Source organism: Tympanuchus pallidicinctus, unplaced genomic scaffold, assembly GCF_026119805.1.
Source record: "Tympanuchus pallidicinctus isolate F22 unplaced genomic scaffold, pur_lepc_1.0 scaffold3, whole genome shotgun sequence".
In the NCBI taxonomy this organism is placed as follows: domain Eukaryota; kingdom Metazoa; phylum Chordata; class Aves; order Galliformes; family Phasianidae; genus Tympanuchus; species Tympanuchus pallidicinctus.
The window spans coordinates 28,234,062-28,247,623 of NW_026294747.1; the positions used below are offsets into that span (position 1 = coordinate 28,234,062).

Genomic DNA, 13,562 nt, shown 5'->3' on the forward strand with positions numbered 1-13,562 from the left:
TTAATCATGACAACATACTAAAGACCACCCAAACAACGGCCCTGCATAAATCGTGAGAATTACAGTGGGAAACTGACTGCTAATCAAAGTTAAAAACCAAAAATTCCATATAAGCAAAAAAAACGCTGACTGAGATCTCAAAAGCAGGAACCCACCCTGAAGTGAGCAGATCCTTCCGTACTGTTTGCCACTGTGTAGGCCAGATCCCAGTTTGCTCTTCAGTCTGCCTGAAGCAAATGCAGTGAACTTAACAGGACACGCAGAGGATCAGTTTCACTTGCAGGTATGTGGTGTTTTCAAATATATCAGTGTAAATTTTCATAAAGAAAAATGCTTGTTTGTTTTTTTGGCCTTTAAGCACAAAGGAACTGAACTATTTTTTTTCTTTAAGAACAACCCGTATTCACATGCATAGGTGCATATACAAAAGCATTGCATTCAGCAGAATCTTGGGAATAAAACTGATGTAGTCAGTGGAAAAGCAGTGAACAACATCATGTCACTAAATTCTCTGTATATCAGAATTAAAGTTAACCCTCTACACATCTGCACTGTCCCACAGCTGTTAAGCTTCAGGCAGTAACAGAAAGTATATGCACTATTCATCCAAGCGGGCACTTGAAGATGCTACCATCGCTGAGTTAAGGAAAAGCAGCATTGAATCAAGGTAGAAACAACATTGATATCGCATTTGTTTCCCAGACCAGCATACTTTACGTAACAGGCCCCAGGAATACCATGTTCCAGCACACTGTACTTGAGGTTTGCCTTCACATTGTTCAGCTTGTTACTGCAGGCAGCCCGTAACCAGGTGGGGAAAGTCATTCCATACTGGTGAGGACAGGCAGGAGCTTGCAGATTGCTCTGGCTCAGACAGTGATCTCAGAATTACACAATAATCAGCCTTGGTTCAAGTTCTGAGCGAGCACTTCTTTTTTCCAGCATGCAGACCACCCGCAGCCCTACAGATGTATCTCAGCAAAATTACCACTAACAATGAATTATATTGTCAAATTGACAAAGAATGGCGAAGTAAAATCCCCCTCCCCCCCCCCCGCCCCAGTTGGTCACCAAGCAACAGGATCCATATCATGCAGTTTTGATAAATGGGAGCCTTTGCTTACTTCTAACACTTGGAAGTACTTCTTTGATACTTGGGATATTTGTAATACGCACGTACGCAACCCTCCCCATTCTGTAGAGGTTATGCAAGGCTAACCAACTGTCCCTGAGATAGATTGCTCCCTGAGGCTGAGTAATAACAGATCTCTCAGCTTTGTAGGAAAAGGGTCACACTCTGTGAAATGGGTCAGCAGATCACACTATAGCATGTGCCTGTCATACTGAGGCACGTGCTGGGAAGGCAAGTTCAAGCATTTAAGTCTCTCAGGAGAAAAGGACGAGCTTTGAACCATATAAATCTAGAAAGCTATAAAAAACTAAGCCTGTGGCAGAACTTGAAATGATTTTCAATAAGGACTATTTGTTTCCTCAGATCCATCCAAACAGTGTTTTCCATGTGTCAGCATAGTATTTTGAGTGGCAGATAATTTTTTCCATTCCAAGTGACCACAAAATACATCGTATTCCTATAGAGTTTGCATTAGGATGACCATGAACGGCTGTCTGCAGCTTCAGGATCACAGGCTCATAATTGAAGGTAAACACAGATTGCTTTATTTTATCACTGGTGCCTCCCGTTTAGTCTCCCAACAAGCAAAGGATGAGGAGAACCCAACGGAAGGACTTCTCCCATTGCATGCTCTATAGTTCCCATTGCATATTACAGTGTGAACAGTGTCACATCGGGGGATTACATACTTGAGATTTTCCCAAACAGTTTCTTAAAATGCTGAGACTTTGCTCCCTGGTGTAGGATGCCACTACATCTTTAGTTGCTTGAGTGGATTAAGGATGAAATACAGTGGGGGGAAAAAAAGAAACATTTCTAGATGGAAGTGGAAGATGGCAGATTTTCATGAGTATTCTGATGCAAGAGCATTTGTAAATTAACTGTATAAACGTGGCCGTGTTTTAAAACGGCTGTTAGCTATCTGTTCTCTGGACCACAAAAATCTATGAGAAATTAAACACAGATCTGGCTACAAAGAACAATATGCCAGTTCCATTGCATCTGAAAAATAATGAAGGCCAGAATCCAACAAGAATAAAGCAAGGAATTTTCACTCTATTGAGAGCCAAACAAAATACAACCATCCCAAGAAAGCTGGACACTCCTCCGTTAGCAGCCTCCTACTTCCTCTAATGAGAAACAGGATAAAGGACTGCATTACTAGATGGTGTGCTTGATCCCATCAACATTTGTGTTTCTTTGTATTAATGACTCCTTAAAGGATTCTGTAAGCAAAATTATTTTCAAGTTGCCAAACTTACAAAACTTATTTGATATATGAAAATCAAGCTGAGATCCTTACATCTGATGCTACAGTTACATCATACCTTCCCCTTCAGTTGACTACATGAGCACTGTAGCAGAGACTTCGGTCCTACACTGACAGTCTAGCAGGCAGCATAGCTGCTAATGAACAACAGGAACACGTGACTTCACATCATACAAAGATTTTCACACACAAAGCCCACAACACTTACCAAAGTGCTTGGTAGGCAAACACACAGACACGCCAAACAGACTGGCCAAGACAGGAGGAAACAAGTGCTAAGGATCCTCGACTCAACCACCCAAGGCACCAACATGCAAACCAATGCAGTAGAATGAAGTTGTGCTCTCAGTGCTGCCTCAGGTACCTTGCTAACAGCTCTACATCAGCCACGTCAGAGCTCCTCCTTCCAGCTACTGCAACACATCCAGTCAGTTACTGGCAGAAACGATGCTCACCCATTAACACAGCAAAATAGCTCCTAAAAGCAACACTAAATGTAATCCCTTGCTAACACTATTACAAGTAATGCTGGCTCATTTTCAATGTGATTTTTCACAGCATTACCTGTCATCTGATTACAGATCACAGGAAGATATTTCACTTCTTAAATACTCTGTTCTTTTGTCAGAGTACTCACGTGCTGTGAGTAGCAGAGGTCAATTCACTGTTCTAGCGAATTGAGGAAGAAAACCAGAAAGTTATCAGATACATAGAATACAACTTCAAACTATGACAAGGCTGTCCTAACATCTAAAATGCATTTTCTCATGCATTTACTCCTGAAACAGCACAAAAGGAGGAAAACCGATGTGCAATATAGGATACAACTATGAAAAAAAAAAAATACATGAAAAAAAATCAGCAATTTGAACAAGTTTCATTTTCAAAAAGAACTGTCCCCTCAATTCCCACAGTCAAGGGCAAACTGGAGGTTTTTTCCCCACTGCATGGAAAGCCCATCTTGTTTCTCCTCTTTTGAGGAGATAAACAGTTCAGCCTAGTGTAAGCTAGATTTAGCATACATGGACTTGGAAGGTCATGCAACAGTTAGCTCAGAATACAGCACTAACTATTTTGAAGTATGAATAAACTCCTTAAAGCTCCTGCTATATTCACATACAGGAACAAAGTAACTATATTTCTGTTATCAACTATACTTACTGAAGCTGTAAGATCTGAGTACCTAAACGCAGAAGAAAAATACTCCGCTAAAGAAATCGACATCAACAAACCTGTAAAAAACAAAACAAAACACGATTCCACTACTTCTTGCCTTTGATTTTATATAAGGAAGCCCTTTTCAGCATTCCCTTTTCATTGTTACAGTGGAATCACCAACTGATGATAGCTCTCCAGGCAATTTAACAAAAGATAAAGAAAAAAAAAAAGAAGCTTCAGGTTACATAGCCCAGAACTTTATTGGATATTTCTCAAACGCATCCTGTATAGAACTGTTAAACCTGTGTGGTTTTCGTGCTTATAGAAGACATCATTAACTGAGCTGCAATCACCAGTCTGGAATTGTTATGTATGTAAGTGTTAAACATGGAGCTGCAGCCTCCCTCTGGTCGTGAGATTTGTGTCTGGAATATGACTTGGCACCTTTCTTTTGAAGGATTCAATTTGTAAGTTGCTGCATCAAATGTTACGTAGGAGATGCTTTATTGGTCTTTTAAAACCAGTAACATACTTCAAGTATTTGCATTTGAAGCTTTCAATACTGGAAACATTTAGTCCAGAGTGTTTGCAATGGGGTCTCCAATTTTTCATATGCTTTCTCTTCTAAATATCCCAGAGTATTTAATCTTCGGTTTTTGCTTCCATTTCCTCAGCATCATCATCTCCGTCCACTTCAGCATTTTCCCTCTCCAGTCTTTCCAACTGCCTTGCAAGCTCAGTTTCATCTGTGTCAGTAACAACTTTAGGCTGAAAAAAACAACAGCAACAAAAAAAACACACAGGAAAAACAATTAAAAAGCACTGTCTGCAGATTGAGAAGGAAAAGAAATTTATGGTTGGTGGTTCTGATCCTAGATCAAGAAATAAAATGTGTATCCAGAGATTGTTTAATAGAACAGAAGAAGCATAGAATTTCTGGTCATTCCATTATTTCAGGAATACTGAACTTTATGCTTCATTTTTTCTTCCAAGTTCCCTAATGCCTTTTGCTCAAACTCCTCCTAGTGCTACGGATCTTACTCTACTTGCAAAATATTATGCAGTAAATCAGTTACATTCTAGAATGCAAAGTGTTCTCACCTCCATCTGCACGTTGAAGACTCCTCTCTTCTCCTCAATTTTCTCTTTAATGACAGCCATGGCTTGATTCAGAACAGAGAGTCCTTCAGTTCTCTCCAGTGTTGTAGTAGTCATCACATATCGAGGAGGAGCTATCAGATTGATCTGTTGCACATCATAGGGAGGAAAAGAAAACCAAATAAACAACAGTAAAACACGCTCAGTAGAAGAAAATAAATGTTTTCTCATTAGAAAAGCTGTTTCTGAAAGCATGTGTAACTTGGAAAAAAATAGCACACACAAAAAACCACACAGACTGTCTAATTCCTAGTACAAAAACCAATTATTCCTACATATTATGCTCATTCAGACAAATAACATTGAGAATACCAACTCCCACACCATTAAAGCAGTCTACCACTGATTTTTCGATTAGAAGATTGTGACAACCATTAGGTGTTCTTTGTTTTTTGCTTTCTTTTTTTTATGAAGACAACTGGATGAGTACATTGCTTCTTTTGTTATAAAAAAAATCATTGTAAGAAAATATTTTCAAGCACTTGTAAGATTTTTCAAAACACTCAGTAGTAACACACTGAATAACCTACAGTGTTTGGAGTGGAAAGTTTATACCTAGGTACGAGCAGTCCTTCTACCAAACACATGTGGACAAAATATTCCTTTTCTTACAAAGTCTTATTTCTGAAAAGAAAGTTTTTTGCTCCCTGCCTGCTATAAGGCTATATAAAGGAACAGTAAGTATGTAGTATGCAAATAGTAGACATTAATTAATTGAAGAGAATAAAAACAGCATCTTGAACTTGGAATGAACTTGAAAAGCCACAGCACAGTCACAGGAACAACTGGGATCACACAGCAGAAAGGAAGTCTTGTGCATGTGCTAGACAGGAGAACTAGGAAGCAAGGACACGGCTTCCCTCAGCTACGTGACTGTGGCAACTGCACAGTACTGAAAACTTTGCTTTGGATTTCATGGTTAAGACAGACACTTACTTTAATGGGCATGTTCTCTGTGGAACAGTTCAATCCTGCTCTCAGAGCTTCTTTCACTGCATCTATGCCTTCATAACCATAACATGCAACCTCGATATCTAGGACAGATTAATAGCAATTAAAAAAAACTTTAAAGTTATCAGAAGCTGTAGAAACTTAGAACTTTTTTTTTAACCTGAGCTTTAACGAAGTTTCTTAGCAACCAATGTTTATTCACAACAATACCTTCAGTATCTTCCAAAGTAGAGGAAATGTTTCAACTTCTTGGCTTGTAAGTTGAGGTAGATGTCTTAAATCCTTTAGATTAGAACATTTTACATTGTGCTTTGAAAATCCTAGATACGAAATTATGCACCCATATTCACTCACTCCCTGCCCAATAAATTCAACAGGATAATAGTGATGCATTTAATTGTTCTTCAAGAACAGTGATACATTTAACATGGAGAGATCAAGGAACAGATACTGAAGAAAACGAAAGATCTACCAGGAAAATAAAAACTCGAGAAAGTGCACAGCCACAAATTCACAGAAGCCTGTCAACAGCTACAATAACACATCACCTTACAAACACAGAGGTGCCTTACTATTTTGAAGATAAGTCATATTAAGATACAGTTAAAAATAATAGCTTTTTCTAAACATTTGGAAATGAAACGAAGGCCTAGGCTTGTGTGGTCACACCTATAATTTCCTAATTAGTTTTAAAAGATTTTTGTTTTTCTTTTTTAAATCTATGTAGCAATGGTGCAAGAGGTTACTTCTACAGAGGAGCTAATCTCCCTCCTGAGATTAGGTGACTGAAAGTAACACCCTAATTTTCAGCTATCCCAAACATACTCCCAGGAAAACACCCCAGCCAGCCTCAGGATGAGACTGTAAGCCAACAGGAAATTTGTACGCTTGAATTACAAATAAACTTAGACCATCAGAACAAAACAGGCAAGATGAAGAAAGTATGTGAACATGCCCTTCAAATGCACTTTATTTTCAAAGCTAAATCAAGTGTTGTTTATGTTAGCAATTCCATTCTTCATGGCAATCAAATCCTACTCACATAGTTGAAGTTTCTGTTCACTCTTGGTGATCTAAAATAATAGGTAGAATTTTCATGATTTTGTTTTCTGTCCTCCTCTCTTTAGCTTGACTGTCACATGGATATGGAATATCTTTTCTTCCCTCCACAGCAATCAGTAAGTGTTACTGCTCTTCAGTGTACACTTGCAGAGCAAAAACAATTTCTGAATGCAGTTAAAAAAACAACACTGCTCACTGACTACATCTTTAATGGCAAATATGCTTTTAAGCTGCCTGGTTAGCTGTATAGCCAGATCTACAGTTGTACAGCATCTTCTTAAGTAGACTGGAGCTGCATACTTGTTCTGCACCAACACTGAGCTTCTGAGACAAAGATGCTCAGACTTTATGAATATATTACACACAGGCTTGGCTTAAACTAACATGCCCAGCTGAGTGGTTTGCACTCAACCAACAAGAAATACAACTGGAACAAAGTCAGACCTAATAGTCTCTGTTTATGGATAATTGGACAGGACATTTGACCTAGCCATGCTGACAGAGATCAACCACCCTAACAGGGAACAAAAGAATTCAACACTTTCAATAATGAGAAAAAATATAGTTATTACTGAATCCATAAAAAGATATTGAAGTATTTGGTGTGCCAGTGCAACATGATAGCATATACTAGAACTACTTTGTGTCCCAAGGAATCTGCATGTGCAGAGTGGGAGCAGTGGGAAAGCCAAACCAGCTTGGACTTTGAGTCAGGATCCATACAGACATTCTGCTATCACTTCTCAATGAACACAGCTTAATTCTAAAAGATCAGCTTCTCTCAAAATTCAGCACCACGAGCCACTAGTCTGAAATGAGTTTATAGTTTACAAGATACAGCCTACTTCCAGCGTCAAAAATCTATTCAGTAACGATCTGGAAAGAACTCACCAGCTCGGATTTTCACTGCTTGAGGAGTCAGACGTCTGTTGATATTGTCAATCAGTACACGCCTCTCTTCCTCTGTGAGATCTAGGCTATCCAGGATGGCAGGATCTCTGAGCCAAGACAAGAAACAGTACAGGAGTTGTACTGAAGTGAGATATGACACAACATGAACCTCTGACGTTATTTCAATATTCTTACACAGAATCATGTGGATCTATTAGCAAACAGAACACACAAACTTCTTATTTACGCTGAAATACTGGAAGAAAATAAATTGTTTACAGTGTATTTTATAATGGAAGCACTTAAAGCAGACAGTTTACTCAATCTGCTTCTTTCCTCTGTCTAAGAAATGAAACAACCAAAAAAACAGTAACGTCTTCTGCCTTGTACACTATATACGGAATGAGAAACACATCTAACTGCTTGCCATTTATGTTTCCTCTAATGTGAAGATAAACTCACAATGAACCTGAGGTTTTTGAGTTTTTAAACAAAAGAAAGATTCCCATCTTTCTACAAAGTAACATATTTAATAATTTTTAACAGTAACTGGATCACAGGCAGATCTATCTGCTGGCTACATTCACAGCTAGAAAAAGGATAAAATTTTTTTCACAAGCTGTCATTTCTCTTTACTGCCATATTAATTTTATCCCAAATATCTCTGAAATTAGAAAATAAAAAAGCAGCTCCTCTAAGGCCTATAGCTGTTTTATCTAAAAGAAGAAAAAATGATTTTAAGCTAATGAAAAATACTGCCAAATGCTCTGCTTTGACTCAATATGATTTTCTACCATCTTATCACTGCCATCTAGTGTTACACTGATATAAGCACTGGAAGTGCTTATTGAAAAATTTATTTTGTTGCCAATTTTATTACAGAATCTTTAGAGAGAAACTAAATAACTTCATTCTGAAAGTAAATTAAAGTATCACAAATAAAAAATATCAACAACAAGCAATCTTGGTGCATACTCCCTTAGAATCACTGTTTCCAACTCTCCTGTTTGTAATTCCATCTCTAAACTCATCCTCTTTTCACTCTTTCAGTTTGGGTGTGCAAGGAACTAACAAACCAATCTGTTGCATTTATAAAGGAAAAGTTCAGCCGGTGATGAACAAAAGAGCAGCGAGCTGAAATCTCTTCAGATAGAACTATATATGACAAGAACACCTGATGCAGTCTAAGAACAGATAAATTCTGACAGAGAAACCAGTATTAGTGCTGTTGCTTCTACTAGAAACATCACAGGCTCATCTGCCATATAAATCTCCTCAGTGTTTGTAATAATGTTTCTCTTAAAAACATTCTTCAGTGAGTGCCTCAATATTCATCCATATCAAATTCTGTTACTGCTTTTAGAAGAGTAACTTAAGCAAAATTGGATTTTCAAAGAGATAAAAAAGAAAACAACTAGAGTCTTCTTTCTCAAGAGCATTGGAAACTTGAACAAAGTAGTGAGAGAGATAACTGCACTAAGCAACTGGAAGACTGAGATCAAAAATCAATAAGTGTACTCAAGCAGTACATTCTTCTCAACTGATTGACCCTTTAAAAAAATAAAGATGTATCTATTCCAGAAAATAATTCCTTGTCATTATGAAATAAATCTCTAAAGACAGAAAAAACATTCTTACGAGACTGCATGCTTGAATGCATCATAAGCACCGTATCCCGGTCTTTTGTACTTGTCATCAAATACCCAGGCAGTCCTCTGGAACAGACTCTCAAGCTGCTCATCCTTCGTGTACTCCAACACCTCAGCAACGTGGCGAAGAATGCTGTACACCTTGAACACGAAAGGGATGTTAAAAAAATCCCCAAAATGAAATCACCCTCCCTCTCACTTATCCACTCTCACATAACGACCAACTCCTACTCAGTTTGTGCAGCATAAACCTGAGTTCTGCAGATGACAACCCAGACCCCAAATAGTTGATAAAAACACTGTAAAAAATATCAGTGATTCAGTGTTTGGACTCTAAATACTGCATGATGTTGCAAAATACTCTTTCCCTATATTTAACAATTAATTACGGAGTTCTACATGCCCACAAAACATCAAAACCACTTTATTAATCTAAACTTCTGCTGTGCAATTACAAAGTCAAAATAATTATCCCACAGAAACTGACAGATGAAGTATTATCAGGTTGTTAAAGACTCAGTATATTTGTACATTAAAAAAAATCAGAATCAAATTAATAAATAACAATAAGCATTCCTTTCAGAAACCTATGACCACAGAGCAGTAAGAGTGAGATGCAACGCCTTAAACTATCTGCATCCTTCTCCAATAAAATTTGCCTGATGCATTAAAGTAGGATATGCTTCTGGATGTCTAGCATTTCAGTACCATCCTTTTAATACAGATTTTCAACTGTCACCTCACTTGATCTATTAATTACCTAACAATCAGTTTTCCATAGCACTCAGGCAGACTGGTTATATATTACACGGGAAATGACAATCAGAGTATGCCTAATAAATGAGAATAGGACTTTATTTCTTATGCTATGTTACGTCTAAATACTTTCATCATTCAGGAAAGAAGACAGCAACATACAGTGCCAGAACATAGAAAAGCAACTTACAGTCTTTGATTTTGTGAATTTGTCTTCGCATTTGATTGCCTCCTCTGGAGAAACTCTTCTTTTTGACAGGTCAATATAACCTACCGGGGAAGAACCATTTTGGAATTGTCAGACACTGCACAAACCAAGTGTAATTGCTTCATGTGAAAGGTGTAACAAGTGCCCTGGCTCAAGACTTGCGCACTGCCTGCGCTATCCCTATTAGTTGCTAAAGAAAGTAACCAAACTGAAGCTTAATGATTTTGACCAAGTCATAATCCAAATTAAGGTATCAACTTATTCTTCCAACTGTAAGTGCTTACAACAGAGAAACTATTCTACTGTATTCCTGTAGGCTCATGCCTTAAGAATAATTTTCTCTCACAACTCAAAAAAATTTGCCTCGTATTTCATCAATGTGTGATCCCCTTTCTCTGTCACTGAACACAGGTTTGGTAAAAACCACACTAGTATGCAAAGAACCAAGTCCAAAAAACATGCCCTAAACAGAAAATATATATATAAAAAAACCCTTTGAAGTCAAAGATTCAAATATTCAGAGCATAGAAAGAGTCCACACAATCTCAATTTGTGACTTTCTATAGAATGCATGTAATAATTACATACATATGATCTATTTTATAGGCAAGATTCAAGACACTTATTGCGGCACAGGACAGACTGCAAGCATTACATTCTACTACAATGTTAGATGACCTTTCTCTTTTCAGTCAGGACTTAAAATCTGCACGGATATCAAAAAGAAACTCCACCACAGTTTGTTGACCAAACACTGAGCTGGCGAGTACCCATTTAAGCAAATCTTTGGTGACGTGACTGACCTTCATTAACCCAATTACCAAAGGGAAAAATGGTCATAAACATCAGATGGCAAGGATGATGGTCTACTCAGCTTAAGTGCCTCACACAAAGAACTCCTGGCAAAACTACTCATACTTAAGCAGCCCAGTTTGTCCGCACTTCTCTTTTTGAATTCAATCCTGGTATAGCCCAGAGTATCCCCAAGTACCTTTCTCTTTGTCAACTCTTATGACCACGACACATTCGTTCCTTCCGATGCGGATGAGTTTGTTTATGGAACGAATACGTCTTCTGGACAGCTCACTGAGAAGGATCATGCCTTCGATGTTGTTGTATTCTAGCAGGCTGACGTAAGCACCCATTTCAGCAATGGATCGAACATTGACCATCACTACATCTTCCACCTCTGGAAACTTATGCTGGTAGAACCTACAGCTTAGTGCTGGCATTCTGGAATGTGAACAGAAAGAAACAAGGATGACATTTCAGAGTACATCACTGCCTTCTCCTGTGTAAGTGTTAAAAAGCAGCAGAGACCAACAAGGATAGAGAGGAACACTAACACTAGAAAGAGCAAACTAGCATAAGGCGTATGTAGCATATAGTTTGGTTTTAACAAATAAGCTATAGATTAATTGATATTTTAAAATGAGCAAAACCTTTTTCTAACTTTCTTTTTCTATTCAAGATATATATATAAAATATATACTTCAAGATATATATATAAGATATATACTTCAAGAAAGTAGAAGTTTGCTACCCAGATTTTATTATCCATGTTGCAGTCCGATACAGAAGCGACTTCAAGTGGTGAAAAGAAGGCACTGCACTCTTACGTTTATCCAGTTCATAAGATAAAATTAAAGTTGGAAAACAGGCATCAGCAACAGGAGGACATGGGAGAGAAGAAACCCACAGTGCTAACAGGTATTTCTATAAATACTGTTAGACAGCATGTGAAAGGCTATGAAAGTAAGAGGTAGAGCAAAGTTTCTCCTCTACTGAGAGGGAAGAGACACTAGAAGATGGTTTTCTAAACTCAGCAAGATGGCTGTAACAATCTTGCAGGAACTACTCCTGAGGGCATCTGTCAGCTTTCTGAAGAAATAAAGGAAAGAATTAGAACAGAAGGTAGAAGTAGTAGCCTGATGTGAATGAAGCACTAAACAGAACAGGCTTTAAAAATGATTAAAAAGAAAAAAAGAAACACAAAAGAAAACCTAACATATAGATAACCAGGAGGAAAAAACCTAAGTTGATAAACAAAGCAGAATTCCTTCACTATACTTAAAAAAAAAAAGCACACATTAACGTTTCTTAACCACATAGCAATAAAAACCAATGCTTAACCTGCTTCATTTCCCTGATGAGGGCAGCAATGCCCATCTCTGCTAACCAGAGTTAGCCTCACTCCTTTTGTCTACGCCTGAAAGTTTAATCCAGAAATTTAAGAATGCTTTAGAAGCAGGAGCTCACAAGGCTGAGTCAAACACACACTTCCTCCAGGTATGTTACATCAGCATGTCGCAGCACTGCTCCAGAACTTTAGAATGATAATGCCAAGCGCTACATAAAAGACAGCCACATAATACAGAAGACTTCATTGTTTGTTTGTTTGTTTTTTTTTTTAATGTACAGAAAGGGGAGGCAATCTAGCAGAGAAGCTACAGAAATGCTGGAGCTTTCATGTAACTCCACCTAATCTGAGACCTGAGAAAAAAACACCACTAAGCTTAAACCCCAATGTTTTACAGTTCACTTCTCTAGCCCATCAAACGCAGTAAGCAAAAACAGACCAAAGACAGATCGCTGTGCGTTCGTTTCTCTCCTCAGACACCAGCACCAGCGCTCGGCCCCGTATGCTGGAAACGCTCTCCCCTCCCTGGAGGCTTTCAAGGCCAGGCTGGACGGGCCTTGAGCATCCTGGTCCAGAGGGAGGCGTCTCTGCCTATAGCAGGGGATTGGAACAAGGTGATCGTGATCGTAAAGGTCCCGAACCACTCGATGATTCTATGATTCTATGACTCTACGATCTTCCCACGCCGCTAGAAACGCTGAAGCTAAGCTGCAACCCCGCCCGGCCGCACAGGCTGGAGCAGGAGCCGGCGAAACAAGACCGACTTCTGGCCGGCCTCCTCCCTCGGCCGCAGCGTGGCCGACGCGGCCGCCGGCAAAAGCCGCGGGGAGGCGGAAGGGCTCACGTCCGGCAACGCGGCGATGGGAGACGCCTGGGGAACCCACAGCCACCAGGCCGGGCCACGCGGGGCGCCGCCGGTTCCTCTCGCCCCGTCAGCGCCCAAGTGGCAGGGCCCGGCCTCGGCCACACCGCACCCCTCCCGAGCCGGCGCGGTCCGGTCGTAGGGCGCGAGCAGAGGCCGCGCGGCGCCGGCAGAGCGGCTGTTACCTGGCGACGGCCGAGGGTCCCGCTCCGCGCTCTGAGCTCCGCGCTCGCGACCCTGCCTCCCGCTCTGCCCCCGCTGCCGCCTCGGCGTGCGCCCAGCCGCCAACCCCACTGCGCGTGCGCCGTCCCGCCTCGCATCGCGG

General features: G+C 39.7%; 1 protein-coding gene across 1 annotated transcript; it reads right to left on the reverse strand.

Annotated features, from left to right (window-relative positions):
* Positions 1–3,795: 3,795 nt before the first annotated feature.
* On the reverse strand, positions 3,796–13,561 carry EIF2S1 (eukaryotic translation initiation factor 2 subunit alpha). Its single transcript, XM_052695206.1, has 8 exons — positions 13,423–13,561; positions 11,227–11,468; positions 10,218–10,297; positions 9,261–9,412; positions 7,623–7,729; positions 5,655–5,752; positions 4,662–4,805; positions 3,796–4,328 (listed from the first exon to the last, which is right to left on the reverse strand). Exons 2-8 carry the CDS (start codon positions 11,465–11,467, stop codon positions 4,203–4,205), a joined length of 948 nt encoding a protein of 315 aa, XP_052551166.1. The 5' UTR covers position 11,468; positions 13,423–13,561; the 3' UTR covers positions 3,796–4,202.
* Position 13,562: the final 1 nt, after the last annotated feature.